This window comes from Brienomyrus brachyistius, chromosome 16 (genome assembly GCF_023856365.1).
Source record: "Brienomyrus brachyistius isolate T26 chromosome 16, BBRACH_0.4, whole genome shotgun sequence".
Taxonomy (NCBI): Eukaryota; Metazoa; Chordata; class Actinopteri; order Osteoglossiformes; family Mormyridae; genus Brienomyrus; species Brienomyrus brachyistius.
The window spans coordinates 23,673,929-23,693,928 of NC_064548.1; the positions used below are offsets into that span (position 1 = coordinate 23,673,929).

At 44.4% G+C, this 20,000-nt stretch overlaps 1 protein-coding gene across 3 annotated transcripts in view; it reads left to right on the forward strand.

Moving 5' to 3' along the window:
* The first annotated feature begins 1,745 nt into the window (after positions 1–1,745).
* mylkb (myosin light chain kinase b) overlaps positions 1,746–20,000 on the forward strand; it is a 55,424-nt gene continuing 37,169 nt past the window's right edge. For 2 of the 3 annotated variants that reach the window (XM_048979817.1, XM_048979818.1), the window contains exons 1-2: positions 1,746–1,917; positions 11,466–11,620. In XM_048979817.1, coding sequence (XP_048835774.1) covers positions 11,468–11,620 — 153 coding nt within the window. In that variant the 5' untranslated portion in view covers positions 1,746–1,917; positions 11,466–11,467. Of the gene's footprint in view, positions 1,918–11,465; positions 11,621–18,520; positions 18,906–20,000 lie in introns of those variants that run through there. The other variant, XM_048979819.1, reaches the window with a different exon arrangement.

A 20,000-nucleotide genomic window follows, 5' to 3' on the forward strand; every position in this document is an offset into this window, starting at 1 on the left:
CCGGTGGTATACAGTGGAATAGTTTGGAGTGTTTCTGTCCCAGCCTGTTCTGTACACTGCAGACAGAGAAGGAAGTCACAATTTCAATCGTCTTTGATACATTTATGTAGCCTTATTTTTTTGTCTCCACACACACACTTAATAAACACACACACACACACACTTACATAATACATTATGCTATGTTAAGCACACTAATTCTTACATATATTACACCAGTGGGTCTTTAAAAGTAATTGTTCACTCATGAAAGAATTAAACAACGAATCAGTAGTTTACCATCCAGCAAAAGAGTCTGCCACTCTCAGGTCCGAATAACATTCGAATCACTGATTCGAAAAGCCTGTTGCCTGATATTCTGCTTTAAATGAACTACATAATGAATGATGTACGACGCTGACTAACTCAGACCTGCTAACTGATGGGGCAGCACAAATGCAGAAGAATCAGATCGGTGGTCACTGTGGTACTGAAAGTACGACTGTGTTTCTCTGTAGGTGCACAGCTATGAAAACGTATCGAGAACCAGAACCAGAGCTGTAGTCCTAATGACTGAGACCCTACATAGACCTTAAGGAATCATGGATGTGACGAGTTACTCTACTTTGGTCCCAGTGCCGGTCAGGGTCTACCGATGATGTGGTGTAGGTAGCCGACTAGGGCACCATCTTCTGAAACAATACAGACATGACACGCCAATTTCAATTTATTTCAGGCATTCCTCTGGTTGGGGGGGGGGGGGGCAGAATACCCCTGGAAGGGATGCCACCATGTTGGTCTTCATTATTTTCAATGCGCATTAAAATTGTTATTGTTAGCACATAAAACGTCCATAAAAAGCGAAGGAAACACAATTTAGTTTATAAGCAAGAACATACCTCGAAAAAGAAATGTTCAAAGATGTTGTAATGATCTAGGATAAACACAGAACAGCCGAAAGGATCGCAAAGAGCGTCGTGCATGACAGGCGTGCGGAGGAGACACTGGCATCAACATGAGGCAGCGCAATCCAAACACTGTCTTCACGGCTCCTTTGTTCTAGAAGCTGCAGAGACCAATAGCGTGTAGCAGTTTGCTGGTGCCGATGAGGGAAGCACATGCACTGCAAAATGTTAAATTCGTCCTTATGACCCCCTTTCAACTGAGGGCCAAACCCAGGTCCAGGTGCTCTTAAAGCAGGGCCGGGATGGGGTGCTGCTGTAGGCGAGACTGAGTGCGGACGATTTCTAGCAGATTGAGATTTAGGGCGGGGTTTTGTATTTTTATAATATATAGATATGAAATGAGGGACAAGCCTTAGCAAGCGTTATTACCAGGGCTGTATTTAGAGATGAAGGGAGTGTTGGGGGGTTGCGGGAGTTGATGGCAACTATTAATGACTGAAGCCAATAAATACACACGCCCCTGTTTATTACTGAACGACCCGACACATGCATTGGGTAGGCCTATGACAATGTAAAGGCAGTCTAAGTGATTAAATGTCATGAAAATAATACAAACACACTATCTAAATTACATTTAATTGTCATATGTTTATAGTTAATTCTAAGTATTGGGAGGAAACTCAGTAGCCTATGAATTACAGTCAATGAATAGCCTATGAATATCAGTCGATAAATAGTGACGGTTTGCTTGATTTCAGACTTTACCACTTAATCTCCGGGGGATTTGCGATACAGATATAGGTCTGTATCGACGGTAAATGCAGTAGTTTCATTCGAAGAAAACAGAAAATCCAAATAAGGCAGAAGGTTACAGGCGCGATCATCTGTGAACCGGCACTTTGGGAATCGGGTTACATGCGCCTCCCAGGCTCGTAAGAGCGTCTCCCGCGGAGCGCGATTAAAATACGGGCAAGTGGCGCGGTGCGCCTACTCTCATCCCGGAGCGAGAGAAACCAGCGGCGCGCAGTTTTACGTAAGTTAAACACAATTTACAAACATGCACTTGCATGAACTCTCGGATGCATGAATTCCCTTGTAAATAATGACTTTAAAACTGAAGAGCTACAGTAGTAGCACAGTTACTCGCATTAACTCCGTTAAATAGCTTTGCAGAACTAACACGATAGATACTGAATGTAATAAGATTCATTGATTCTGTTGAGTGAAATACAGCAGATTTTCTCTAAGGACAAGTGTTTAAAAATGTATTGACGCACTGTATATACCTTCATTTTTAAGGGGAATCCATATTTGTCACTCACTTCAACCGCATTGAATATAAGCAGAATATTTAGCAAATTACATTTGTTGGTGGACAAAGATGTGGTATAGTATGAGGAAAAGTGAAATACACAGATCACCACATACATGCCAAGTTAGGACAGGAGGAATGCTGAGAGAACTGCAGCCACAGAAATTCAATATTTGAAATCAATATTCCTACTTGCAGAAAGTTAGAAAATCTTCTCGTATAATTCGTATCTAACCAGTCTACCTTTACATGTTTAACGTCTGCGACAGCTTTGCGCTAACTTATCCATTTGCAGGTAGGCTACTCGAAATGATTGCCCACGATTCGTGGCATGAATAGGAAATTTAGTTATTTTAATGGAATCCTCAGATTTATATTCGTTAAGCAGCGCAGCAGTCGTGTTTCGTGGTGATCAGAATGTAATGCTTTGGTTTCCGTTTCCTTTTGGTGTAGATCATTTGTATACATACTGTTTTAAAGTGTTTGGACTGTCTTTGGTAAGGTATATACCGCAGTATATTTAATTAACATAGACGCACATTCAAGAAAGTTGCGAAGGTTATACAGTAAAATCACCGCAGAAAAACTGCTGAAATCAACTGGTGTATCAAACATTTATATTATACACAATATTGCACTTTCTGCCTTAGTTCTGATCATACCTCTGAAACTGAAAGCACAAATTCAGCAGTTGCTCTTGCACTTGGAATTTCACGGTCTGGAGGGGGGGGATTTTTTTTTAGTTCTATTTACCGTAAATTAGGATGTTTATCCTGCCACTAGAGTAATCGCCCGTCCACACACCACTCCCGCCGCCCTTCCATTTTCCTAAGACTTCTAAAGACTCTCTACAGGAAATGCGGGATTAAAACCACTTGTGACACTCGGCTGCCTCAGACTGTGTCCGTTTGAACCCTTATGAGGGCAGCTCGCCCTGTGCCCCGGCTTCCCACATGTAGTCTGTCTTCTGCTGCACGGACGTGGCAGTTCGCAGGCAGTTCAAGGGGTACGCTGCCCCCCCCCCATTTTCCGCAGCCACGTGTGTGATATTTCCCGTTTGGACTGGATCGCATCCCCCCCGTTATCCGATGCCGAGTCCCTCAGCGGGCTTTGTCACAGCGGCTGCCGTCTTGTAAAAGTCAATTATTGGGCATAAACATACCCTTCTGCGGACAAAGAAAAAACAAATTAAATGGCAACCAGACATCTAAACCGGACTAATGGGAGTTACTGAACCTCTGCAAGAACCCAAAGAAAAAAATCTCTTCTGCAGATTTTCCTTAATCAAGCTGAATACTGTCATTTTAGAAACTGTTTATTTGTCTCTAAAAGGAATGAAATTGAGCGAAACTCGCTTGATATATCTATGAATGGGGTCTTTTGAGAATGTGCCAAAAGAAATTAAATCAGAAGATTGGACCGGTAGCTTGTAATAGTTACAAAGTATTCAAAGAATGCCATTTCTCCAGCTGCGTCCTGGCACTCGGCTCGTTATCAGCATCCAGAGCTGGTGGAGGTGCTGGAATGACATCGAGACGTTTAGCTGCTCTCTCCCCACCCAACAGCAGAGTCCAGGCACCAATGAATGTGTTCATCAGCCTGCGGTTGGAGCAGAGGGGCCACAATTTATCCTGTTCGAACCCAAGGTCGTCATTCCTGAGATTGTGTTTGTTTTGATTTATTGACAGGTGCCCTGATTACAGGAATACTGAGCACGACTGTGTTGTCCTGAGCTCTAGGAGGTGTCTTGGGTCACGTGATTAGTCTGTCCAGTAGTACAGGTTAGGTACCAGACATGAGAACAGTATAAACTGATTTCTTAGCTGTGGGACCTGAAAGTTCTCTGACATTGGGGGAATACAAAACCACACAATTAAGACCTGAAAAAATCAACTCCTCTCTAAAATTGTTTTACTCATGTGGGGCTGTGCAGAGATATGTGTGTTTTCCTCATGGTCTCCTACAGTGCTGTACATGGGAGAGATTTTGACTTAAACTGAAGCTCCCACACAAACCAGAGAGGGTCATTGCGGCAACACTAGCTGGGGTGATGAAGGCAATTCATGAAAGTCTAAACACTAGTGTGAGGTTAGACACAGCCTGAATGTGACCCTCGACACCAGAGGTCAATATGAGACGTATGGCAGAAGGTGAGGTTCACTGGTACGTACAGCTCTGCTTTATTACTGTGAGATCCTTGAAGCGGACCTGCAGATGTTCACAGTTACGCCATTAACGAGCATCCGGGATGCTTACGGAGATCTCCAAAGTTCCACCAATTCATGAGTGCTGGTGAAAAGGGCGTGATTCATGGGCCTCTCTCTCTACTGCTCGCCTTCGCCCCACATCCTGCTGGAACGTTTACTTTCATATCTCAGCCGTTCCACAGCATTTATAGAGACTCTCGCTGATCTTCAGGAATGCCTGAGATGTTTATGGATCCTGTTGTTTGTGCTGAGGCCCGATTCTGCCGTTTTAAGCTGACGTTCAGTTGTATTTCTCATTTAAATGCTCTGATTTTGAAAGTTTTAAACGGGTGATACGTCTGATTCATGCCGTTGACTTTCCATGTCGAAATTCAAACTAGCTGGCTAATCAGTGTGAACGGCAGGGACACAGTTGTTCGTTTCAGGGTTTGTTGTCAATTAGCTTGTATGTCATTGAATATGTGGGTGTGAAATTTAAACGTTTCCTCTGAAAATGGTCTTGCACAGATATGAATTCATTTAAGGTGGTTTGCTAGTTATTATTATAAGTTCATGCCTGTAGGATTGTGGGTTTAATTCCTTCCCCTGGCGTGTGTGTGTGTGTGTGTGTGTGTGTTACATAAACCCAGATTGTGGGTCATATGGACTTACTCCTGGAAGGATCAGAGTTTGTTTCAAGTATATTGAAAAGAATTTGATCGTGCACAGCATCGATCAGGTGCCCGATCCACGAAGCAGCATTTCTTGCTTACCTGGATACATTGTAGGATTTAAGGCAGTCTGGACTTTATCTTTGTTCGCTTACATTTATCGCAGACTATCTCAAATCCGACAAGTTATCCAACTAATCAAGAAACACCCCCAACTTCACCCAAACAAATGTAATCTCCCGACAATGTTATTTAGCATCTAATGCTTCCCAAGGAGAATATGTGATCACATGACTATTCCCCGTGTTTGAGTAGCTGCTGGAGTAGTTCAGAACTCACCATTAGTACGATTATCCTGCCCTGATTGGATTAACCAGCTTCTCATTCTGTGTTTTAGGTTACGATGTAAATTTTTGATCACAGGGAGAAATTTTATGCTGATGGGGTCAAATTAGTCAGCGATTGATTTCAGTTCAATTTATATTTGCATAGCGCATACAGACATTACATCGTCTCAAAGAGCTTTACATTGTCCCTGCCTAAAGCCCCCAGTGTCCAAGCCAGAAGTAGGAACTTGTTTATAGGACGGAACCGGAAATGAGGAGCCCATCCTCCCTGGGCCGGCAGAGGAAGTCCAAAGTGGCGAAGTCCCTGTTTCTGAAGTAGAATTGTGTATAGCACAGGTATGAATATGTTCCAGTGGAATTATGGACGTTGATATCTGGGCTGGCAGGTGAGGAAGCTGCTTGCATCGGGGGGGCTGGTATTGATCCAGCAGCACGCGGGGGAGGGGGGGGGGGGACTGCAGCCCCATCAGGAGCTTCACGACTGCTTTGGCATCTTTTTGGAAACTGGTTTCCTCCCATTATAGTGCAGTAGTGAATACAGTCATGGAAAAAATTAAGAGACCGTAGCACAATGGGCCTGGATCTTCTCGGCTTCTCATTAATGAAGGGCTCCTTCCTGCTTTATTGGACTTCAGTCCTGCTTCCAGGAGCCTGATATTAACTCTCCTAGCAGTGCACTTCACACCAGCATTCAATGTTTCCTGTTCCTTTTGAAGGCCACTTGATGTCTGATTCATGAGAAACTGTAGGATAAGTTAAGTTTCTGTCTTAGAAATTTTGAACCTGGAAGCAACCTGCTACTCAGTGTAGCATTTTGTCAGCAGAACCAGGATTAAACCAGGATAAAAAAATAAATTTTTGTTTAAAAATATACAGTGGCCTCTTAATTTTTTTCCACGGCTGTATATGTACTTTAACATATTTAAGTTTGGTGTTTATAGTTTAGTAAAGCCTGGGGTGTTGCTAAATTTGGCTGCGCTGATTCATCATAAAAGAGGAACGTGCCCCGATCACACCATCACCACCTATTCTGTTGCTGGCCTGAACTAATAAGGTCTTTCTCAGCTTGCAGACCAGCACTGGACTGGAGCATGATCTGCAGTGTGTCAGGAAATCAAATGTTCCCAAAACAGCTTAATATATCCCCAGCCTATCTGTGAGCTCATGCCATGTGATGCAGGATTTAATTTTTAGAGCCATTGTCGGCCAGAGAAGCTGTTTGTCTTTGACCACAATCCATATCTTAGGCAAAGAGAAACGGCAAGATATCTGATGGTCTACAGCCCAGGTAATTACATCACGGAGGAGCGAGTGGTTAACGTTGTACAGCTACACAATGCGGCTATGGCAGATACGACTTTGGTTTAAGTTTGAATGCATGCATTTGCACACTTTTATATGCTACTCAATCTGAAACAGTACGACGAAAACAAGTAGATGAAGAAATGGGTGAATTTATAAGCCGCTTCTATGCAAACGTGCCGAACAACAGAAAGATCCTCCCTCAGTGAAGATTCCAGCCTTCTGAACGTACAGATGTGCTATCACAGCCCTGCTAAACTGAGATGGTAAAGTCATCAGAGAGCACTAATGCGGTGTCGCATCCGAGAGCACCTACGTAGTCTGCGGTGTTGCATCGGAGAGCACCAATGCAGTGTTACATGAGAGAGCACCGACATACCCTGCGGTGTCGCATCAGAGAGCACCAATGCAGTGTTACATGAGAGAGCACCGACATACCCTGCGGTGTCGCATCAGAGAGCACCTACGTAGTCTGCGGTGTTACATCAGAGAGCACCAATGCAGTGTTACATGACAGAGCACCGACATACCCTGCGGTGTCGCATCAGAGAGCACCAATGCAGTGTTACATGAGAGAGCACCGACATACCCTGCGGTGTCGCATCAGAGAGCACCAATGCAGTGTTACATGAGAGAGCACCGACATACCCTGCGGTGTCGCATCAGAGAGCACCAATGCAGTGTTACATGAGAGAGCACCGACATACCCTGCGGTGGCGCACCAGAGAGCACCAACTTAGCCTGCGGTGTCACATCAGAAAGCACTGACGTAGCATGCGCTGTCCCATCAGAGAGCCCAGACTTAGCCTGCAGTGTCGTGTCAAAGCGCACCACCATAGCCTGGGGTGTTGCTTGCATGCTTTAGCTGCAAGAAGGCCTGCATTGCTGTGGTTTCATTGGTAAAAGACAGCCGGCTTCAGTGAAGTTCATTACCAGAAACATTTTCATTTATTTTAATGGACTAGACTTTTGTTTATATTCAGCTGTAACCATTTTGTCTACAGAAGTTTTGAGGTGCTCTTTGATTCAAGACTTCAGACGGGGCTCCATAAAGTGAAAACAGAATTCTTCTTAAATTTTTTCCTTGTGCGCTGCACGAGCAGTGCAAGGAAATGTCAGATGAATGCTGGGGATTAGCGAAAGGGAATCTTACAAGCACACTGCCGTCATTTTGACAGGAGGAAAATGACTTCTGATGTATATTTTTCATTTTCAGGTTCATTCTGGCTTTTGACGTGAGGAAGGGACCGTGTTTGCGGTTGTTTACGTGGCACATGGAACGCAGATGAGCTCGTCAGACCAAGGCTCTGGGGTCACATTGATGTTTGTTTTCACATTATTTCCAGTTTAGTGAGATGAGTGGAGTGATTCCAAGAAAAGACTAAAATTTACAGACTCATCAATCTGTTGTTGTGCCTCTATTTATAGACTGTTCCTGGAAGAGTGTTAAGTGAGTTTTGGGACAGTTCTACTCCTGGAGATGATCAGAATGCTTATTGGCTCTTTTGTGAATTGCAGCTTTTATCTGTATGTTTTTCTGAAATTTTTGACAACAAGTTTCACCTCACTCCATCCATAACTGAAATATGACTGACACTGATTGGCTGTGGCCCTTAAGGCTGGTGTCCCCCCCCCACCCCAAAAAAAAAAAACTTTCCCATAGTTTAATCCATGCTAAAATAGGCTCAGTCTTCCTCCAATGTAAAGTCCCTTTGTAATGTAGTGTCAGGATCTCAGATTCTGCGGGCATCAACCGTCGCGTCAACACCCACCATTGACAGTCCGCACTGGTGTCATGCCCTTGGTTGCTGCTGTCTCTACCCCCCACACTCATGGCCGTGGCCCTCCGACCGCAGCTGGAGCCTCGCACGTGTGGCCCCGGGGCGCCAGCGGGAGTGCTGAGCTTCCTGAGTGCCTCCTAAGCAGAAGCAGATCTTTGGAATGGGCTGAGATCCCCCGGCGTGTGGGCAGACCAGGTCCGGCACAACGCAGCAAGCGGCCCGGTCCAGATTTATGCCTGAGCCCTTTGGCTGTTGCTTCACGGAACGTTTTTCCTTGAATTATTATTCCGAAGGCTGCCAGCATCTGGTGATGTCTCTGTAAGAAAACCGGTAAAATATGATTCATTGATATGTGGCATATGGTGCAATGGGGAGATCAGGACCCCGGGTGAGACTGGACACATACGTCGTTAAAAGTAGTGGCTGGTGCCTCAGACTCTGAGAAGCGTCAGTGTGTTGGGCTCTCAGACAGTTATCTGTGTAAATGCCTTTTACAGGAAGATCAATAAACTAACAAGCAGGAAGAGACAAGACAGCCAATTAGCGGCTGAACCCCAGGGCGTCCCGGTGACATGCTGAGAGTCCTTTTTCCCAGGGTGCTGATTGGCCGACGGGTTTGGTCACGCTGACCTGTTATGTGGGCACGGAGTGCAGACGTCTCTTCTCCTTGAGATCTTCAGAGGACAAGCTCTGCTCTCTGCTTTCTTAACAGGTTATCGTTCAGGTCATCTTTCCTATTTTTTGGCCACAGCTTGGTGCAAAAAAATATTTCCCTCCTTCACACCGCTGACATCGTCTCGGCCCCCTGGGCCGCCCTGTCCTCTCAACACACGTCAGACTCCATCATGAGATCGATGCAATAAGGCTAATTAACAAGCTTTGCCGTGCGTAGAAGCCAGCTTACAGTAATCACTGCTGCCCCACAGTCCTCACCAGGATTAGCAAATAAGTGTATTTGATGGATGGAAGCAATGACATCATGTTTTATGTCCCATATGTACAAAAATCAGTACAGGTGCATTGAAATGTTTCTTTTCATATGGAATCCTGCTGTCCTCACACACACACACACACACACACACACACACACACACACACTGAGAAGAGCAAAGCACAGGGTTCATTGTTTCTGGTGGAGCTCCTGGGGCATTTTTACAGGGGTTAAGGGCCTTGTGTGGCGATCGGGACCCAGAAGCCTTTCCCACTAGGCCACACGCTGTTAATTTTTAAGCATTAATTTGCATTGGAATTGTGTTTTTTTTTCACAGGTCCTGATGTGTTCATGAGTCTTTGGTATCATGCCTGTTACAGGCTGGCCCTTAAAATAAGCCCCCATGTCATTGGCTGCCCCTTAAAATGACCCCCCATGTCATTGGCTGCCCCTTAAAATGAGCCCCCATGTCATTGGCTGCCCCTTAAAATGAGCCCCCATGTCATTGGCTGCCCCAGTCCCTTTCACAGAGCTGCATTTACACACCGAATCATCCGCACAGTAACCTTCTTGCATACTTGTATAATGGAGAAGGTTACTGCGCAATGTTCTAACGAACCCATAATTCAGGTTATGGTTGTAATGGTTTGACGAGAGAGGAACCAGTTGTGGAAGCACTGGGTTTATTTCCTGGTCACAGTCTGAATTGTGCAGCAAGTCAGTGCAAACAAAGGAAACTGCATCGAGACCGAAATCTAAAATCCATATAAAGTCCATATTAAGTCCATAAGTGTATCACTGGCTGGTACGTTCAGCATCAAATCCAAAACATGATCCAAAGAAGCTGCTCAGTGTGTGTGAGCATCAGATTCCCTACCGAGCGCAGAAAACCTGTAGCTGTGTGATGGGTTTGTGTGAATGTGGCCTTAAGGTGAAGGTTAAAGGGGTTTGTTGGCTGTTTGGAGAGTCTGTGTGTTTTGACTTTATTTGGCAGGGATTTCCCTGTGGGATACAGGAAGTGTGCCGATTTCTCTGGGTCATGTGACCCCAGATCAGCTGCTTTACACTGTGGCTGGTGTGCGGGTCTGAACATCAAGGGCTGACGTCGATGTGAAGAAAGATGGAAACCGTACATCATATTAAGCATTTCAGTCCTGTCATGTTTTCATCGGAGCGTTCAGAAAGAGTGACTGTCAAAGCTCTTTAAAGCTGGAAAGTGTAAAACTAAAATGACCCATCGTGAGGATTATCAAATATTTGGTTTTCCTGTCTATAAATAAAATCTCTGGTGCCATTTAATACACCATATCCTATTTTATCACTGCAGCGGATCATTCTTGTTGTGTCATCTCACTGTCTGTTAGCTGCTTTCTTAGTGGATTGTGTTGATGACCTTTATATTTTTTCAGACAAGTTCACAATTATGTTGTCTGCATATCTAGACAGGGTTGAGAGAAAGACTTTAAATATGTTAATTCTGTTACGGTTTGAGCTGAGCAGGAGCAGAAATACAACTCAGGCCTCAAGTCTCTCAGATCCTTGTTGTTCGGAACATTCTAGCCGTCTGCTATTTGAGTGCTTTTTTTGGGCAGAAATGTCAACACAGAGAGCCATAATATAGTGAATGTTGTAAAAACCAGCTGTATGAAGCACAAGAAAGGCATGTAAATCAGCAGATATTGCGGAAACTGGCTTCCCATGTGCAAGATATCATTCTTGTATAGCTGTTAAGTTAATGTGAATGCTGTGATTTCAAAAGCAGCTTCATGAGCTAATACTATTAATAGTACTATAATACTAATAATATTAATGCGTTTTGTGTCATTTCACTGGAGTTTGTCTGTTCTTGATAAGGAACTACCAGTCCGGGGAAATGTTCAAGAAATGCATGTGTGACGTCTTCGTAGCATTTGAGGCTCCAGTAGGTTCTGCCTAAAATTCCGGTATGGTGTTTGGGTTCATGCATCTAGGCTAAGAGAGTATATGGGCTAATGGATCAAACCTTGTTACAGAGAGATTTAATTCTTTATGTAAAATCCTTTCCTCTGTAGCGATGGGGGACGTTAAGCTTGTGACTGGCTCTCAGATCTCCAAGACCAGCCTGACCCTGGCGATGGGATCCTCGAGGAACGAGTCGCCGGCCTTCATCCTGCCCCCCCGCAATGCCCGGGTCAGCCAAGGGGGCACGGCCCGGTTTGAGGGGAAGGTAGGACCCCCCCCCAACACACACACGCACATTTACTTTGTAGCACCTCCAGACAGCATGAATACTGGGATACTGGGACACTGGTCACTTTCTGACTCCGGTCCCGCATGACTGGACAAAGTGAGAGGTGATGATGCCGTCTCTGGGAATAGAGTCTGTTTCCTTACATACAGCTCAGTGGAGCATAGAGTGAGGACCAACTATGGCAGCGGTCCAGCAGGAAAACCTTGACAACAACAACAATATCTACATCAATGATTAACTTTATCCATCATTTTGAGCAGTGAAACATGTCCACAGACCTTTCACACTGTCAGCTCCTTTTAAGGGCTCATGCAGTGTGACATTCGGCACCCTCACGTTTAGTTGATGTGTATATATCTGTATCATCCATCCATCTCCTATAGCTGCCTATCCATTAGGGCAATGTTTCCTAATCCGGTCCTTAGGGATCCACAGCCAGTCCACGTTTTTGTGGGAGCTCGGAGGGAGCAAAAACATGAATCGGCAAAGCTAGGTTTAAGGCACTATAGCTGTTTCCGTTTTCTTTCAGATGTGATCAGAAAATGCTTCAGCGGTTAAAAAAAAAAGGTGTGACTTGAAAATGTATCGTTTATTTTTGGAAATGAAGCCCCAGTGTCCCACAGCCTTGTGAAAAATTGTTTGGGGGGGGGGGCTAACCTAGGGAGGACGTGAGCACACACAGAGCCGGGATGGGACGTGAGCCCAGCATCCTGTCTGAGTGCTTCCTCCGACCCACAAACACAATACTTAATAAAAATGTTAAATCTACAAAACAAGATTTTAGCTGTGGCGCAAGCAGCTGTTGTACAGAAGTGAGATCTCATTGTTTTCAGTCACAAGCCCCAGCGCGTTTGACATCTCTAAGGGACGTTCTGGCCGCTGCCTTACCGGACATTGCTGAAAACCAGTAGATGTTACGACCAGCAAACTTCAGAGCTCGTCGTCACACCTGGTTTTCATTCTGACCTCTGCCAGACCGAAATAGCTCTGGCTAAACACAGTACTAAGCACAGTACTTTGTTTAACAGTAAACCATAAAATGAATGAATGCTTTCTGACGTAAAAGCACTCCTGTAGGAGGTGTGTGTCCTGCATCGCTATGTGAAACATGTGTAACGCGAGTAGGCCAACGTTGAAAACATTAGCGGGTACGTAGAATGTTAGCTACATCCTCCAGGTGTTTTTCTGCTAAGAAGTGACTCCCAGGCCTAACTACCCACTAACACGTGCACATCCCTGGTAAGATAAGTCATTAAGGAATTCAACTTGCTTCTAAGCTGCAGGTGGAGTGAGTTTTGAGGAGCTGCAGGCTAGGAGCTCAGCCTGGGGATGGAAATGAGGTTACACGGATTGTCAGGATCCATTTGTATCAACCCAAAAGTGCCAGGCGGAACTTATGTAAATGTGGGGCTCACTGGACACGGATATAAAGGAATGTGGAAGTGTGAAAGCTGCAGAGCCGTGAAAGAGAAAAGCAGAACTCACTGAATATGACTGTTCAAAGGCCAGTGTATGCAGGGCAGCCCACATTTCTCGAAGTAGTGAAAATAGATAGAACATTATACAGTTGTACAAACAGGTAAATTATATCAAGTTACCTGAAATGAAGGGGAAATGATTGCTGTTTTACATGGGAACAGGATGCCCAAATATGGCGTAGTGTTAATGTTTTTGTGGATGATGGCAAACCATCGGTCCGTGTCAAACGAGAGATGAGGGCTTATTGTTAGCCGGCTGCAACCTGGAAGACCTTCCCAACTCTTCTCTAATTGGCAGAACCAGCGATCTTCTCAGAAGGCGAGTCTGATTTCCTTCTTGCTCTGGAGATCACAGGTGTGGTTTGGTTCCCTGTGTGGGCCACTAGCAGAACAGATCAATAGACCTGCTCCATTCCATCTAGATTTACATCCAAACTTGTAATATTTTGAGATTAATTCAAAAAGTTCAGTTTAATCTGCATTCTGGAAACTCCATCCCTCTTGCTGAAGCTGAAGTGCTAGCATGCCTGTGTTCCTCATGTTCAGCTCTCTGCAGATGGTTTTCTCTTGTTTATGCACTTGCTGTTTATTGGACAGTGACGGGAGGATATTCGGAATTTACTGCATCATTAGAGCCAAATGGTAAAAGCTGAATTAGCAGTATGGATTTTAAGTGGTTTCTCTGTTCCAGTTCTGGTGGAGGATTTTTAAAGGGTGTGTTTTTTCCTCCATTGCTGGATTATGAACAAAGGGCAGAACAAAGAACATTTGTTTTATATTTTTTTGTTTCAATCGGGATTAAGGTGATTTTGACGCAGCTGTCTGCGTTTTGTCAGATCTCCTGAACTAGGGGCTTTGCGGATCCAGTCAGATGATCAGCTCCATCTTGGAATCATTTCGCAGCACTAGGAATTGTGGGTAGACTTCCATTTGAGATTAGGACTGCTTGATGTAGAAGGCAGGGGAAAATACGCTATTACCCTGCAGTTAGTTTCACCTTTAAGGAGTATTTTAAGCATTTTCTCTACTCTAGGAGACCAGAGTGATACTGGTTTGCTCTGAGAATTGGTCACTGGACCTTAAACTATGATCAGGTAACTGCTGTGTTCTTGAAGTAGATGGTGCCATCTTACATTATCTTGTTGTCCTTTCTTGTATTCATTGATGTTAGTTCTGGCACAGCTGAGACTTCCCAGTTATCTGTAGTCCTGAATCTAATCCACTACGACGCTGACTTTCCCAAATATACGTGTCTATTGAAAAACAGACAAAACTTTGCTCCCTGTTACTTAGATTCATAGCAGAAACCTTTGCATCCCAGTTGCTCTGTTTGGTGTATAGTTGTACACTTCTTGTCTGCCTGAGTAAACGTCAAGCAGATGGATGTTTCACTGAAGCAGTTCAAACGTGTAATCTGAGACCCATGTTTGACTTGTAAGAGCTGGGTCACCCCGCAGACCCGAACCTTTCAGGTCCATTTCCTCAGCCATCATACTATGATGAACAGACCGAAGGGATCCAGTATCGGGGTAAATTGATGCTTAATCTGGAGGTTCTAGTTGTAGCCAGAAATAAGCTGAGAGGCAGAGAAGTGAAGCAGCTGAAGCTGAAAGCCAAAAGCAAAAGGGCGAGTGCAGGCAGACGGTCGATAACAAGAAGGCAATGGAAACGCCGCTATGATCCACAGCGATGGACAAAGACACATGAAACCCTTCCTTTGCAAGCAGACTGACTGAAATGGACACACATAAGAGCATCATTTTTTCACCCCTTAACAAGACAAATGTGAAACCGATGAAAATATCAAATATTTTGAAGCGTCTGAAATATATTCGAACTATTCGCTTGAACTCAATCGAATGATGAATAATGACACAAACCTAGAAGGATATTTGTTCTGCTTCCTTTTTTCACCATGATGCAAATAAATTGAAGCAACAAAATTTACAATGAAATACGACAAACACAATTTAAGTTTTCAATAACTCGGCAACATCTTAAAAGCTTTAAACATGACTAGCCCTAAATAAAGCTTGTGTGTCTTTTAGTTCAACACAAGTGATCAACCCTTGGGTCTAGCGATCATTCGTTAAATGTCAGAAAAAAACTAAACTTGCTCCTTGTCTATGCACAAACGTTTTGCACACAAGATGTCATCAAACATATACAGTATTATGGGGTTTCCAAAATACAAAAAATACTGAACATCAGAATATTTTGGTATAAATTGCATACATTTTTTAATGAATTACTTCAAATACAAAAAAAAATGTGTTTAAAATAATTTAAATCCATGCATCTGAAATACTGCCTATCCTTAGCTGCAGTCACTCAATACTTCGCAAAGATCTTGGACAGCACTGAGCTTAAATCAGGTATTTAATGACTAAAGATGAATTGCAGCTGTTCGGAATTCTGAGAAGGATGATCTCTGGAGGCGTGGCGGTTCAGGTGAGTCTGAACATGGTCTGGTCCGATCTGATGCAGGTGTGACACCTACTATCCGCTGTGTTGGTGGCCAGAATATTAGTGCTGTTAGCCAGCCATAGGGGAGTATAAGATTGATTCATTGTTCTGGCCTCACGGGTCAGTGTTTGGGTTTCATGAGCATGGCCTGGTGTCGGCCTCGAGCCAAGGCTGTAAACACCTACAGGAAGGATCACCTTAGCATTTCCAACAGCTGTACCCCGCTGGATGGCATGCATACACACCGGGAGCAGACCGGCTTCCTTTCCATAGTTTGTGTATACATTTAGTCGTGATGACAGATGCACTCGCAAAGAGACTCCCCCTGCTTCTGGGCTTGGATGGGTGCGGGGGTGAGTTCCAGATGACAGCAGCACTAGGTGGCTGTGTGCATGTGTTCTTTCCTCAGTCCTTGTCAACCCAGCGGTTTCTACTTCCACTGTGATCCATGTGTCTGTCGCTTTTGTTCGGACCTGGGTTGTCATTGACAGTACATGTGTTTGGTGTTACGATGAGGGGAGGTGTTCTCAGGCGCCTGGGAGTGCCGTAGAACTGGCCAGCTGGATTGATGCATGTTTGGAAAGCAGATGTTGGAACATTACAGCTTGAGTTTCTGACACCGTAATTAGGTGATTGATACAATGTCTGAAAAATGCTAAGAACACACTGCTGTGCCGAGTGAGGGAAGCAGGCTCATTGGAGTTCTATTTACAAAATTCTGAGGGTAGAAGGAAAAATGATTGGTTCAGGGAGATAACCAATCTGATTGGAGATGAGGTGGGTCCAAGCAACTCTAGGAGGCAGGGCCAACCAATCAAATGTCTTGGTTCTGCCTCTAGTTGCTTGGACCCACCTTCTCTACAATCTTATTGGTTATCTCCCTGAATTAATCATTGTTCGTTCTGCGCTCAGAACATTTTTATGTAAGTAAAACTTACATAAAGGATGCAGTTATGATTACATGATGCGCAGGGACTTCAGCACTCCTGATTGGCAGTTGCCAGGTAGGATTCCATCTATGTGTGCTGCTTTATCTTTCCCGAGCTCCGTTCATGTTGAAGGCCTGGGGGGTTGTGTAGTCTGACTTGTCAACACTAATCAAGGACCGCAGCAGCTGACTCGGTAGCAGTGTCTATGTTTAAGTCTTCATTTCCCCCACGTGTTCTGACATTCACATATGCTTGTTTTTTTCAACACATGGTTTGTTGTCATGAACACAACTCATCTGTGTTATACACTGTTACATGATTCAATTTTTCAGATGAATACTTAGCTTTAATCAGACGTTTTGTTTTTACCGACAGCAATTTAAATATTTAACTGAAGCTGTTGAAATGAAGACCCCCTTCAGTGGCAGCTCCGGTGATGATTCCTCCTCGCACACGCCGGCTCAGCAGTACCACACGGCCTCGCTATTTCCTGCTGTGCCTTTTGAATAACAATACGAATATGTATCTCACAAGCCGCTTTACAGTTTTTGGTCAAAGGAATTCCCAAATTTCATACCTGGTTCAGAAAAGATAACTATAAAAACAATATATCATGGCTGCTGGCTCGGCTCAACTGAACTTCCAGCCTTCTTGTGATTCTGGGCTCTTCTGCATCTCGATTCATTAAATATCTGAGATTTCCAGGTGGTCAAGCACGACGGCCTTTTGGGAAACACGCATCTGTGCGTATCGGTTGTAGTCACACGGGTGACTTCTGGAATGTTGGCAGAATAGTTGGTGGAGTTAGTACTCATGGAAGTTCAGAGCTGCCTTATAAGCTCCGAATAATCAAGTGCCGTTTCATTCCCCATCTACACAAGTAGAGGTACATTGGAATGATACTCTTCACATACTCCATCGTGTTATCCTTTCAGAGATACGCATACAGTTGAGAGCAAAGCTACAGGGGTCCAAGCAAGGGTCAAGCCATTTATCTGGCACCCAGGAGCATTTGGGGGGGGGGGGGGGTTCAGGGGTTTGCTCAAGTGCCCAATAAATATCTAGTCAAGGAATTCTTGAAGAAAATCAATTCGTGCCAGGAAGTAAAGATTGTTTATTGTGGAGACATGAGGTTCAGTTCAAACAGGTCCATTAGGTCTCACATCCTGCAAAAGGAATGAATTCTCCCGCAATCCCTTAATAACCTTGCCCAGATGTAGTCGGTACTCCGACAACTCAAGACCAAAGATGCTGCGAATTCCTTCTACACCTTTACATCTGGCCGGCAAAATGGTCGACTTCTCTCAAGGACTCTTTGGCCTCGCTGTCAGTCGTGCACGTTAATGACGGGTTTACCCGATTTAAGCTTTTGTATGTTCCGTAAACAGCATTCTGCCACCTCAGTGATGCATTTCCACTGTAACATATTTTTTTGGGGGTTTGACCGCGAGAGCAGCCATCTTTATTCAATTATAGCATCAATGGGAACTTTGTCAGTCGACACCAGTAAAAGGTGATGGCGAATTGGCTGCGCCCCATATGGACAGTTTTATCGACAGATCCGTAACCTTTACTAATTTAAAATTGATTGCAAGAATATATTATGTGAATGTATAGGCTTACATGGTTGGTTGAGGTATGCTGTATCAGGGACGATGAATCCTTGTCAAATAAAGCCTTCATTCAAATCCTTACTCAGAGGTGTCAGAGACGTTTTCTTAAAATATGGCTTTGCTGAACTGGAAGGGGCCAGCATCAACAGGAACAAATTTAAGGCACCACAGAGTGAGTTATACTTCATACCAATAGTCTGCTGTTTAATCATTTTGGCCAGACCATCAACTGTCATGACTCCTTAAGCATCTCTCTCGTGTTTACCTTACAGTCTGGAAGCTTTGGTATGGTAGAGAACTTGGTCTGCCAAATGCAGCAATGCCTGACTTATTTTATTTGGACGGTTGGTCGACATCTTGGTGTGTACTACAGGAACTGCACCAGGCCACCGTCGGGTCATTCTGCATAGACCTACACGCCTCAAACGGGCCAGTTGTACCTCTCCTCTGTTTTCTGGTTAGCAAAAAATGCTCGCTGTGTAACTAGCCTGGTGTTTTTCATTCAGTCAGCATGCAATCTTTTCTAGTGAGGGAGTTTTGAGGCAAGGAGACTTAACCACAAGTTAGCTTTATGAGGAGGGAAGCCTGGGAAAAGACTGTCAGACGAAACGCTCCTGTGCACAGTTCAGGAGGAAATGTCAGTGTCCAATTGATTTAATAAAGACTTTCAACCTGATATTGCTGTTTCTGGGCATACCTAAGGAAGCGGCTCAAGCGCTGGAAGTAATACCTTTTGTGACTGAAGCTAAGAGAGACCATCTTGACAGTCCGGAATGTGAGTTGGAGCATAAAGACCTACTTTATTTCCTATGTGTTCCCGTGCTGGAATTTGCGATACATATGGAATCAATCCTACAAGCTGTCGAGCTGCATTAATTTGTATTTTCCACCTGAAATTAGTCGCAGCCGCTGTGATAGTGTATTCCCTGCTTTTTTTCCTGTATTTAATCCATAAGTGTGATTTGTGTTGGTTATTCGGAAACAGGGATTGAATAAACGACTTTCACGCAGAGTGTCTTCAGATAATCTGCTATATGGGACTTTGAGGGCCACTAGTGCAGAAAAGAATGGTGGGAGACATGGTCTCATATGGTCTCCTTATTAGCTGTGACCTCCGCTGGCACATTTTAAACGGTTGAAAAGCTTCGGAGAAAACAAGTGCGGCAAGATTAAGGAAGTCAACTAGAACTGAAGTGAACTGAACAAAAACTGAAAAAAATACTTTCGGCTTTGTTAAAAGGTGGAGGGTATTGGGAGAGAGGTAGACGGAGTCGTCCGGGGATTACTGGTTCGGGTCTCGGTCACCTGCCCGGGTAATAGGATTTCATATTCATAACAGGAAATCAGTATTATATAAAATGGACTGACAGAGAAGCAAACATCAACGTATAAGTAACAGTAGGGGTGTGTGTGTGTCTGTGTGTGTGTCTATATCTCCGGGTGTGTGTGTGTCTATGTGTGTGTCTATATCTCCGGGTGTGTGTGTCTATATCTCCGGGTGTGTGTGTGTCTGTGCGTGTGTCTATATCTCCGGGTGTGTGTGTCTATATCTCCGGGTGTGTGTGTCTATATCTCCGGGTATGTGTGTGTCTGTGCGTGTGTCTATATCTCCGGGTGTGTGTGTCTATATCTCCGGGTGTGTGTGTGTCTGTGCGTGTGTCTATATCTCCGGGTGTGTGTGTGTGTGTCTATATCTCTGGGTGTGTGTGTGTCTGTGTCTATATCTCCTGGTGTGTGTGTGTGTGTGTCTATATCTCCGGGTGTGTGTGTGTCTGTATCTCCGGGTGTGTGTGTGTGTGTCTATATCTCCGGGTGTGTGTGTGTCTGTATCTCCGGGTGTGTGTCTATATCTCCGGGTGTGTGTGTGTGT